This window comes from Conger conger, chromosome 1, assembly GCF_963514075.1.
Source record: "Conger conger chromosome 1, fConCon1.1, whole genome shotgun sequence".
NCBI lineage: Eukaryota > Metazoa > Chordata > Actinopteri > Anguilliformes > Congridae > Conger > Conger conger.
Genome location: NC_083760.1, coordinates 9268914 through 9280959, shown reverse-complemented (window position 1 = coordinate 9280959; position 12046 = coordinate 9268914). Strand labels below are relative to the sequence as shown.

The following is a 12046-nucleotide window of genomic DNA, read 5'->3' as shown; positions in this document are numbered from 1 at the left end:
TTAAAATGGCGTTTAATGTGCTATTACATGCTTATGAGTGTCTTTCAGATTGTAAAGATATTTGGCACAAATTATGTCTGAATCAAATATTCCATATTGTATATTGAATATTTCAGGTCATGCAATATGCAACATGAATATATTTTTTGTCCAAACCAATGGTCACACATTAAATAAGCAATAAAATAAGTTTGCCCTTTAGGACTACAAAAGAAAACAAATTGTGTGTTCCTTTCTGCTTGGTCTTCGTTAGGTTTCCTCTTTTTCAGTTGTCTGCTGTTGGATAAATAAAGGAATTTGGGGAAAATTATTGAAATATATACGTCCATTTTCCCCAAGAAAAAGTACTGCAGAGTGCACCTTAAACAAATTTACTTTATTTATTATTACAGTAAGAAATCTAATTATATTTTACTATTAGTAGTATTTATTGTACTATTATCAGTATTCGGGCCAGTATATTTTTCAACAAATGTGATTACTGCAGGATCTCTGTGTTCAAGTCTGTGTGTGCGGTGTGTGTATTGAGGCATGTTTGTGTGTGAAAGAGTGTGTTTGTGTGTGTCAGTGTGTGTGTGTGGAGGCATCTGTGTGTGTGTGAGTGTGTGTTTCGAGGCATGTTTCTGTGTGAGTGTGTGAGAGACAGAGAGAGAGTGTCTGTATGAGTGTGTGTGTGTATATAGAGGCATGTCTGTGTGTGCGTGTGCGTGTGTGTGTGTGTGTGTGTGTGTGTGTGTGTGTGTGTGTGAGTGTGAGTGAGTGCCTGTGTCGAGGCATGTTTGTGTGTGAGTGTGTGAGAATGTTTGTGTGTTTAGAGGCATGTTTGTGTGTGAGTGTGAGAGAGACAGAGAGACAGTGTGTGTGTGTAAGTGTGTGTGTGTATATAGAGGAATGTTTGTGTGTGTGTATATGTGAATGTGTGTTTTGAGGCATGTTTGTGTGTGAGTATGTGTGGATATAGAGGCATGTTTTGTGTGAGAGTGCGTGTGTGTGTGTGTATGAGAGAGAGAGAGAGAGTGTGAGAGTGGCTGTGTGTAAGAGAGAGAATGTGTGCATTAGTGAGAGAGTGTGTGTGTCTGTGTGAGTGTGCGTGTGTTTGTGAGTGGGTGTGTGTGTGTGTGTGTATGTATGACAGAGTGTGTGTGAGAGTGGGTGTATGTGACAGAGAGTGTGTGTAAGAGAGACAGTGTGTATATTTGTGAGTGTGTGGGTGTGTGAGAGTGTGTGTGTATTTGTGAGTGTGTGGGTGTTGTTTGTGTGAGTCAGTGCTGGGAATGTGTCGTCTGCATTGTTGGAGCTGAACTGCTCAGCTTTTGAAGAAGCCAATGAAAAGACAGGGGACAAAAGAAGAGGAGGTTCCACATGTCCAGTCAAGGGCGGGAATCCATCAAAGTCCTGTTCCGCTGTGATCAGGTCACTGAACTTTCGCAGGGCATGGCTGGTCAAGTATACAAGCCTTTTGAGTGTGTGAGTGTGTTTTCTCTCTCTCTATCTCCCTGTCTCTCTCTCTCTCTCTCTCTTTCTCACACAGTCTCTGTGTGTGAGTGTCAGGCAGGGTTTTTATTTTATTTTATTTATGATATATTTATTTGTTGCCTTTCAAGGTAGACACTGGGGTATGACGCCAGACACGTGCAAACAGAGATTGTGTTGTGATAAACTGTGAACAAGAATCACAGCCGTTTCCCAGTACTACTTTGACTGTCTGGCTTGCCATTCGACTGTGAATCTTTATGTGCCCCTCTTTCCTATAGTGTCTTAGGCATCTATGCACCAGAAGTAAACAAACTAAGAGGCGGGTGACAGGTAATGTCTGTATTAACAAAGCAAAATAATATACCTAGTTTTATGTATGTTGTATATATCCATATATCTTATGGAAGATAATACAGATGTTATTCAGGAGCAACATCAGCACAATGTCATGAACTGGTAAAATAAATTAAGTCGACATCATTTTGACATTTAGATCTCAACACAAAATCTATTACCCATAGCTAGCTATCATGCTATGATTTAATTCACTGAATTTACAATGATAATGGCTAATTAATGAATTATGAATGGGGGCGGCCAGTAGCGTAGTGGTTAAGGTACATGACTGGGACACGCTAGGTCGGTGGTTCTAATCCCGGTGTAGCCACAATGAGATCCACACAGCCGTTTGGCCCTTGAGCAAGGCCCTTAACCCTGCATTGCCCCAGGGGAGGATTGTCTCCTGCTTAGTCTAATCAACTGTACGTCGCTCTGGATAAGAGCGTCTGCCAAATGCCAGTAACGTAACGTAATGTTAATTAAACGTTTATTGCTCCAGAGGGAATTTTGCAAACAATGTGCATAACATAAAACACAAGTAAGATGCTCCAGGATGAAATCTCTGAGATTTATCGTGGGACAGGCCCTGGTGTGTTCACTGCAGTGTTCCCTGTCACTCCTGACTCTCTGGTACCCTGTCACTGCTGACTCTCTGGCGTCACTCCGTTTGTTTGGCTCCACCTCATATCCCTGGGTCTGCCTTTAAAACAATCTTTCATCAGGTGTTTATTATTATAATGTTTATTATTTGTCAGTCATATAGGCCTGGAGAATCTAGCATACTGGCAGACTAAGTAGTGACATTTGATTGATTTTTTAGAATAGTACTTTTTTTTTCATTTGTGACCTGAAGTGATACATCAGTTTTGGGAACTTGGGCGTGTTTCACACTGGTATTTTTTCATGGTGTAATTGCGGATACTAAAGATGTACCCATTCACTGTGGGGTATGATTGCATTATAATCGCAAGATCTGGTTATAAGCTAATGTAAATACTAGTAGCTATAATATTCTTATATGCGTATTATCTATCAGCAGTGCAGCATAGGGTGGGTTACATTGCATCAACAGCGGAGGTTGCATGATGTGTACATTTGCTACAGTGCACTGTAACTGTGGTGCACTGTAAAAAATGTGTGTGTGTGTGTGTGTGTGTGTGTGCGAGAGACACGTTTATGTACTGCATCATGTAGGGTCTGGCCTATCAGATCTCCCGGAGAGCCCTGGTCTCAGAGGATCTGATCTCAGATGGAAGTGGGTGTTTACTTTGTCCTGCTGTGGCTCTCCGATGCCTGCATCTTAGAAATGTGAAAACATCTGATGCCGTCCAGATTAGCACTTATCTATCCACACCTCCTCTTTCCAGAGCCTTTTAAAATCCTAAACGGCTTCACCGTTGAACCCATACCCAGTTCTGCAAAAGCGCCCTCTCTCTCTCTCTACTGTAGTCTCCCACTTAACTTTTTTGTGTAATTGTTTTTCTTTTTAAAATGCAATTTGACCCCTTGAAGAGTAAGTAGGCTTTCTGGAAGTCAGTGTTCCAATGTTTCTAGAAGAAGTCAGTGTTCTAGAACTCCACTGTTTTCACTTCCCGGTAATGATTGTGACATCAGCGCTACAATGTACAGCACATATCTGTGACCTGACGCATTAGAGTTGATGTTCTGGTGGCGAGGGTGCACTCGTTCCGGGCTGGCTCTCTCTCTCCTCCCTTTTTCCCCGCTCCCTCCATCCCATCCTCCTCCCAATTTGTGTGTTTTGTTTGCCTTCCTGACAAAGGCAGGGAAGTTTGACGTAGCCCAGGGGATCTCTGGAGGAGCTGGCGGGCTTCTGCGGGGGTTTGAAGTCCGAATCCCCCACTCTGCGGCCTTGGGGAGGGGGGTGGACTCCTGTGGTGGGGGGATTAAGTTTGGTGTTAGTGCCCCCCCCCCTCTCCCCCTATGGCTGACATGGTGGTCTGAGGGGGGTATGCAGCAGATATGAGAGAGTATCCTGTCTGAGCCTGTGTGACAGTGGGAAAGTTGGGTGGAGAGGGTGTGTGTGTGTGTGTGTGTGTGTGTGTGTGTGTAGGGAGGGGGGCGAGGGGGAGGGGGGTCTGTGTGTGTGTGTGTGTGTGTGTGGAGGGAGGGGGGTGAGGGGGAGGGGGGTCTGTGTGTGTGTGTGTGTGGAGGGAGGGGGGTGAGGGGGAGGGGGGTCTGTGTGTGTGTGTGTGTGTGTGTGTGTCTGTGTGAGTGAGAGTGAGAGTGAGTGTGTGTGTGTGTGTTTGTGTGTGTATGTGTCTGTGTGAGTGAGAGTGAGAGTGTGTGTGTGTGTGTGTGTGTGTGTAGGGAGGGGGGCGAGGGGGAGGGGGGTCTGTGTGTGTGTGTGTGTGTGTAGGGAGGGGGGTGAGGGGGAGGGGGGTCTGTGTGTGTGTGTGTGTGGAGGGAGGGGGGTGAGGGGGAGGGGGGTCTGTGTGTGTGTGTGTGTGTGTCTGTGTGAGTGAGATTGAGAGTGAGTGTGTGTGTGTGTGTTTGTGTGTGTATGTGTCTGTGTGAGTGAGAGTGAGAGTGTGTGTGTGTGTGTGTGTGTAGGGAGGGGGGAGAGGGAGAGGGGAGTCTGTGTGTGTGTGTGTGTGTGTGTGTAGGGAGGGGGGAGAGGGGGAGGGGAGTCTGTGTGAGTCTGTGTGTGTGTGTGTCTGTGTGAGTGTGAGTGTGTGTGTGTGTGTGTTTGTGGGGAGGGATGGGGGGGAGTGGGTGGGGAGCTCACAGTGTCACACCGCTGCTTTTCCGCGATGGCAGCAGATGTCAGTCTCATTCCCAAAGCACGGAGCAAGGCCTTGCTGACGGCTTTCCACACTCAGAAATAAAGCTACGAAAAGTGCTTATAAAGGGCTGGGGTGCTCCCCTATAGGTACGTAACATTGTACCCCTACCCAGTGATATAGAACCAACTTTAACCTCTTTTGCTCGGAACGCAAGGGCATGACATTGAGGATACATACGGTAAATTTGATCGTTGAAGAACAAAAATGTACCTCCATGGTCGTGTTATTCCTGAGTGTGCATGTGCATCTCAGGACGCTCAGGGCTCCTAGGTAATCTGAATGAGACAGGACTGTGATTGACTGAGTCTACAGTGTGTGAGTGTGCGTGCGTGTGTGTGTAGATCTCTGCATTGGCTGCTTTATTAAGCCGTGTGAGACCCTAGAAAGTCTGGATTAAGGGCCATTCCTCTTCAGTAGTATGTGACACACACAGGCGTCACGTAGGGGTCATACTGTATAAGGGTGAGTGAGTCAGGCTCTCCTTTGACCCACTGTGCCAACTTATCCACTTCTTTAAAGAAATTAGAAATTAACCAGCTCCCACTCTCCCCTTCTATCTCCAAACCACTTCCACTTTTTCCCCGCTGTGTCACCCTTGTGACCCACTCTCTCTCGCACACAAACTCTCACTCTCACTCTCTCTCCCTCCTCACTCTCCCTCAAACTCTAACTCTCTCTCTCTCTCTCCCCCTCCTCCTCACTCTCTCTCCCTCCTCACTCTCTCTATCACACAAACTCTAACTCTCTCTCTCTCCCACTCCTCATCACTCTCTATCATAATAGCTCTAACTCTCTCTCTCTCTCTCCCACTCCTCATCACTCTCTATCATAATAGCTCTAACTCTCACTCTCTCTCTCTCTCTCTGTGTGCAGATGCAGGAACTGGAGCAGAGGGTGATGGAAGCTGACCAGCGGGCAGAGAATGCTGAAAAGCAGGTAACTGCTCTCATCATCTCCTCCCTCCTCTACTCCCTGTTTCTCTCTGACTGTCTCTTACTCAGCTCTGTGTGATTAGATGCACATGATCTGAAGCTGAAGGGTTGTAACTGGTAAATGGTTGTCATTTATACAGCGCCTTTATCCAAAGCGCTGTACAATTGATGCTTCGCATTCACCCATTCATACACACTCACGCACCAACGGCAATTGGTTGCCATGCAAGGCACCAACTAGCTCATCAAGAGCAGTTGGGGGTTAGGTGTCTTGCTCAGGGACAGTTCAACACACCCAGGAGGGGATCGAACCTAATCTAAAGGGTTTCTGGGATACTGAGTTTCACTGTTCAATTGTCACCAACCCACTTCTTATTATGTAAAGGTTATTTAGTACACTTCCACCCATCCCTCTTAGTGTTATTGAATGTTTTAACTACCAACGGCCATTTTACATACTAATTGCTTGCTTGTTATGACAAGCAAGCAATTAGTTCCCAAACTCGGACTGAAATGAAAGGATATCAGGCCTTCTCCTCGGTCCTTGTCCATGGCTGTTCTTGGCTTGAGGCCTTTCATTCCAGAGAAAATAACTCTTGGTGGGTTCTGTCCGTGGACTAGCTATATCAACTATGCAGAAATAAGTCACATTATCCGGGCAATGCATCAATCACCAGTCTTCATAAGTTAAAATAAGAATTGGTTGCCAAACAAAGCCTCAATGACAGAGCTTTGTTGGGGGCCTGCGGCATTTTATGGGTGCCTTGCACCAGTCAGTTAGCAACTGGTTTAACCTCGGGGACTGGTGTGAGAGGCCTGATACCCTACTCCAGCGTGGTTTCTGGGTCGAAGGAGACCTCACTCAGAGTTGTACTGGGTCCTGTCCCCCCTGCCTTCCTGCCATAGCGCGTTGCTATGGGATACCGCCACTCAAGCCCCAAGGGGGGAAACTTAAGACCATCCTCACACAATGGCAGAGTAGAGAGTGCTGAGGTCATTCAGGAAGAAGGGCCAACCTTTGTAAGGTGGGGGGTTTTTTGGGTTAGGCTGTGGGGGGTTGTGAAGGGGTTGTGGCTGAACATGTTTGAAATACAAGAAAGGCAGTTTGTGGGGGGGTGGGGGGTGGGGGGTGGTTGCTGGTACACTGGGGGCTCTTGTAAAGGTCATGAGGTCACGTGTGTGTATGGATGTAAGCCCATATATGGTATTCCATTCAAGCGCACCACTTTTAAACCGGAACAATCTGTGAATTTCTCCCTTTGGACCACAGAGTGCTGAAGTCCTCAGGGCTTTTGTTGTTCTCCTGTTCCCTCTGTTCCTAATTGGGTGAGGGCTTTGTTAGGTAGGATTCCAGGTGTTCATCAGTCACCAAGGGGCCCTGTAACACTTTAACAGCAGACCTGCTGACTTCACAGACTGGAGTGAACATTAATTCATGCACTAATCTCTCAGTCTCCCTCAATCAATCAATCAATCAATCAATCAAACTTTATTCATACTGTAGGACCTTTCATACAAGATTGTGGTACAACGTGCCTCCCTCCCTCTCTCTCTCTCTCTCTCTCTCTCTCTCAGTCAATCTATCAAACTTTATATAACACCTTTTATACAGGATTGCAATGCAGAATTCTTAACATGAAAATGATCTACTGTGTCTCACTCTCTCTCTCTCTCTCTCTCTTTCCCTCGCTTGGTTTGTCTCTTGTTCTGTCTCTCTCCTTCACTCTCAAATTGTGCTTTTTCGACTTGGGAGCCTCGTGAGTGTGTCTTCTGCGCTTTGATCTCAGAATGTAGTTAACCAAATTATTTACCCGGCCATATTTGAGACACACGATTGTATGATTATTGGACACGAAAAACAATGTAATGTGAATGTCACTGCTTTGGGCGGTAGTGTAGTACCTGCGCTCATAACCTGAGGGTTAAATTCCCAAGCTTGCTCTGATTGTTTCAAGCTGATAACTGTAACATTGAATGTCTACAGCCTCAGAAACAGGGGTCATTTTCTTTGATGTGTTCCAGGTACATTTGATGGAAGCAAAGCTGAAATCGGCCAACGTGCAGCCCAGCGAATCGGAAAACTCGTTGTACAGAAGGTATCAAGAGCTGACAAATCAAGTGCAAGAAAAGGACGCGGTGATAAAGAGGCTGGAAGTCCAGCTGGAGAAGCAGGTATGGAGGTCGTTTAAATTTAAAATGGAAGAACATTCTATAGTGTTGATGGTTGGGTGTTAAAATGGATGCTGCTCCCCTTCCTTAATGTGTAGAACTTGGTCCGAGCCCAGGAAGCAAAGATCATAGAGGAAAAGGCGGCCAAGATTAAAGAATGGGTCAGCTTCAAGTTCAAAGAGGTAAGATGGCTTACATAGTATGCACTTTACAACCCATGGAAATTAGTGTGACATTGCTGAGGAGTTCAAAGGATTTGTCTGGGTAAAGCTGAAATCCGCTTTCTCTCTCCCCCTCTCTCTGTCTCTCTCTCTCTCTCTCTCTCTCTCACTCTCTCTCTCTCTCACTCACTCACTCACTCACTCCCTCTCTCTCTGTATCTCTCCTTGTCCCAGATGGAGATGGAGAACCATCAATTGAAGATGGCCAACACTAAGCAATCGGAACAGATCCTGGCCCTCAAAGACAAACTGCAGAGTAAGTTAATAACTGTAATCATTTGTCAACCCGGAAATTCTCTGGTGGCTGTCCCTTTGAAGAATAATCTCCCAATCCTAGAACATCATGCCTTTCTACAATGCTTCCTCTTTGTATCCTTTGACAACTCGGTCTTTGGGTGACTGTATATTTCGGTATATGACCTAATGTCCTGTCCTTCTAAACCTGTTGGGTGGCCTATAGCCTAGTGGCTAAGGTGATTGAATGGTACCAGGGGGGTTGGTGGTTCAAGCCCCAGTGTAGCCACAGTAAGATAAGTGCAGCTGTTGGGCCCTTAAATCGACATTGATCCAGGGGGGATTGGCCTCCTGCTTAGTCTAATCAACTGTAAGTTGCTTTGGATAAAATACTCTAAATAACTGTAATGTAACCCTCTGTCTCCGTCCACTCTTAGCTCTGCTGGAGTGCCCCATGTCTCCTGGGACCCCGGCGTCTCCTCCCGCGGACTCTCACCTGGTCCCGTGCAGCCCCCTGTTCCCCCCGAGCAGCCCTGGGTCCCCCTCCGCCCAGGAGGAGAGCTGGAGACAGCCTGGTCCCTGCCCGACCCCTCCATTCACCGTCAGCAGCCCAGGTCACTCTCCTCATCCCATTTCAGCCTCTTCGCCCAACCCTGTTACCCTGTCCTGTGACCCTCACAAAGCACACCTCATTCCACAGCTAGAGAGCTGCTGTTAAGTAGAATTGGGCATGCCGAATTAGGGTTGGAGTGAAAACCTACAGGATGGTGGATCTCCAGGAGCAGGGTTGAGTAGCGTTCCTATGCTACCTTGGTTATGCAGTAAGCTTTCGGTTATGTGGACCAGCTTTGTATTTTGATTGTATTGTATTTCAATTTCTTAGCCCAGATTTTTCTTACTGTCCTCTCGTTTTCTTGCATTTCAATTTTTGTCAAGTGTTGTGATAGCACTTGACCCCGTCGCTGACCCCGCATGCCTTCCTCATGCTCACCACACAGATGTGAAGAAGAATATTTCGGAGAGCCCCGGCTGTGCGTCCCACGGGGTCTTCCTGACCTCCTCCCTGATGAGGTCTCCAGGCCAGGACAGGGCCGAGCCCCTCTCGCTAGGCTGCTGCTGGGACAGTCCCGCCCAGGACAGGGAGGACCCAGGGGCCATGCTGGAGGTGCCAGAGCCCCATGGTCCTGGGTGGGGCAGGGAGGGGCTCCCCGGATTTGGAGGGAGCGAGGGGGCCGGTGGGATGGAGACCGTAGAGGGGTTGTCCCCTGGTAGGCTGCACCCTGATATGGGCCGGGGCAGGCCGGAGACGGGGTCGGTTTCGGAGAGGGACCACTCCTCGGACGAGCTGAACAGCAAGTTCCGCTCCCAGCGCCTCCGCTCCTCCTCCTCCTCGAGCGAGACGGCCCCCCCCAGCCCCCCGGGATCGCCCGTTCCCCCAACCCCCAAAACCTCGCCCCCGTCCCACCTCTCCCCCTCCCTCCCCCTGGTGCCCCAGGCCTTCCCCTCGGGCACCAGCATGACCCTGCCCAAAGTGCGCACCCCGCTCACCCCCCGCGACAGCATCCAGCTGGTGAAGAAGCACCACAGCCAGCCCCAGCCCGGGTTCGACAAGCTGCACCAGGTCAACGTCAGCATCGACATCGCCCCGCCGGACCTCCTCCGCCCCTGCTGCGCCCCGCTGACCCCCCCCGGCCCCCAGCGGGTGGAGGAGACCGACATCGACGAGGTGTCCGACGCCATGGAGGTGGGAGAGGCGACGGAGGTGGGCGAGGCTTCCTGCGACACGGTCTCTCTGATTGGTCTCCCGGAGGAGCTGGAGTTCCTGGACCCCGACGTGCTGAAACCGCCCACCCCGCCCCTGCATCGCTTCCCATCCTGGGTGAGAGGAGATGAGAGGAGGAACAAGGGATGAGGGGGAGAGTGAGAGACAGAAATGGAGTAAGAGAGAGAGTGAGAGTGAGGGAGAGAGAGTGTGTCTGTGTGAGAGAGAGGGGGAAAGGGAGAGCAAGAGAGAGTAGGAAAGAGAGAGCAAGAGAAAGAGAGTTTTAGAAAACGTGGATTGAAAACATGGGCCAAAGACTAAGATTAACTTTAGTCCTGAACTAATTTGAGTTTTGAATTGAGCATCTCCACTCCATGACTAAGCTTAATGTTTGAAACTTTCTTTCCCTGGTGGGTGGATTTTTGGAGGAATGGCATGATTTAAGAGTTACCCGCAATAACAGCTCAAGCATACTCATGCTCTTTGGGTCTGTCTTCCAGGAGAGCCGGATATACGCTGTGGCCAAGTCTGGGATGAGGGTGTCAGAGGCGGCTCCTGGAACCTGGTCACCCAGCCGAGGTGAGGCTGCGAGCAGGGCCTCCACCGACCCGTTCTCAGTGTTGGGAGCTTTCTTCCACACACCTCACGTTGTGAGGAAGCAGGGCCTCCACCGACCCATTCTCAGTGTTGGGAGCTTTCTTCCACACACCTCACGTTGTGAAGAAGCAGGGCCTCCACTGACCCATTCTCAGTGTTGGGAGCTTTCTTCCACACACCTCACGTTGTGAGGAAGCAGGGCCTCCACTGATCCGTTCTCAGTGTTGGGAGCTTTCTTCCACACACCTCACGTTGTGAGGAAGCCGGGCCTCCACTGACCCGTTCTCAGTGTTGGGAGCTTTCTTCCACACACCTCACGTTGTGAGGAAGCAGGGCCTCCACCGACCCGTTCTCAGTGTTGGGAGCTTTCTTCCACACACCTCACGTTGTGAGGAAGCCGGGCCTCCACTGACCCGTTCTCAGTGTTGGGAGCTTTCTTCCACACGCCTCACATTGTGAGGAAGCAGGGCCTCCACCGACCCGTTCTCAGTGTTGGGAGCTTTCTTCCACACACCTCACGTTGTGAGGAAGCAGGGCCTCCACTGACCCGTTCTCAGTGTTGGGAGCTTTCTTCCACACACCTCACGTTGCGGGCGGCACGGCACGGTAGCACTGTTGCCTCACAACAAGAAGGTCCTGGGTTCAAGCCCCACCCAGGCCTCTCTGTGTGGAGTTTGCGTGTTCTCCCCGTGTCTGCATGGGTTTCCTCCGGGTACTCCGGTTTCCTCCCACAGTCCAAAGACATGCAGGTTAGGAAACTACAGTTGAAAATGAGTTCATGTGCTAACTCATACCTGGCACATTTACGTTGAAGTGGAAACTGAAGATGTTGATTAATGTGCAATGTTCCTAGTAAAAAAATAAAAGAAGAAGTGGTCCTGCACCCCTTTCATGTAACTGTATCTCTCATCATCAGTATGACATATTATATAGCCCTTGTCAGTACTCATATGGTTATTGGTCAAATGGTCCACAGTAAATGTTCAGTGTTGAATCAACTCTTACAGTATTACAGTTCTGATTGGACTCATATGTACTCTTGGTTGAATTTACACTGAACATTTTACTGTGTCAGTGGTAATATATTGTATACACTTACTATTCTCTACCTTTTACTGCTGTGTCTGTAATGTATCCAGTGTTTAGGAAGCTATGCTATGTTGAAAGGCATAGACAGGTCCTTCCAACTTCCTTAGAATAACCACAGTTAAAAAATAGACAACCAAAGAAAGCATAATCTTGTGAAACTTTACCAAGCAGTACAAAGCACTTTATCAGTCTTTTTACAATATAGGAACACACAAACATGTTAATCCTGCGTGTCTAAATCTTAAAATTACAGCCATTTTAATTATAGTTACAGAGAAGATAAACCACTAAAATGTTTTTCAGCCTAACTCAAATTGACCGACACTAATTTATTTTTGTCTTCCTATTTATATGGATTTGATTTATTTGCATCGTATTAACAAGTGCATTGATGTTTACTTCATAAGTAAACTGCATATTTCT

The 12046-nt window shown here is 48.1% G+C and overlaps 1 protein-coding gene across 1 annotated transcript in view; it reads left to right on the top strand.

Moving 5' to 3' along the window:
• The window catches only part of plekhh1 (pleckstrin homology domain containing, family H (with MyTH4 domain) member 1), a 56946-nt gene that overhangs the window by 17935 nt on the left and 26965 nt on the right, over nt 1-12046 (top strand). The window contains exons 3-9 of the mRNA XM_061259277.1: nt 5493-5555; nt 7574-7723; nt 7819-7902; nt 8116-8197; nt 8613-8789; nt 9174-10054; nt 10438-10516. Coding sequence (XP_061115261.1) covers nt 5493-5555; nt 7574-7723; nt 7819-7902; nt 8116-8197; nt 8613-8789; nt 9174-10054; nt 10438-10516 — 1516 coding nt within the window. The remainder of the gene's footprint in view (nt 1-5492; nt 5556-7573; nt 7724-7818; nt 7903-8115; nt 8198-8612; nt 8790-9173; nt 10055-10437; nt 10517-12046) is intronic.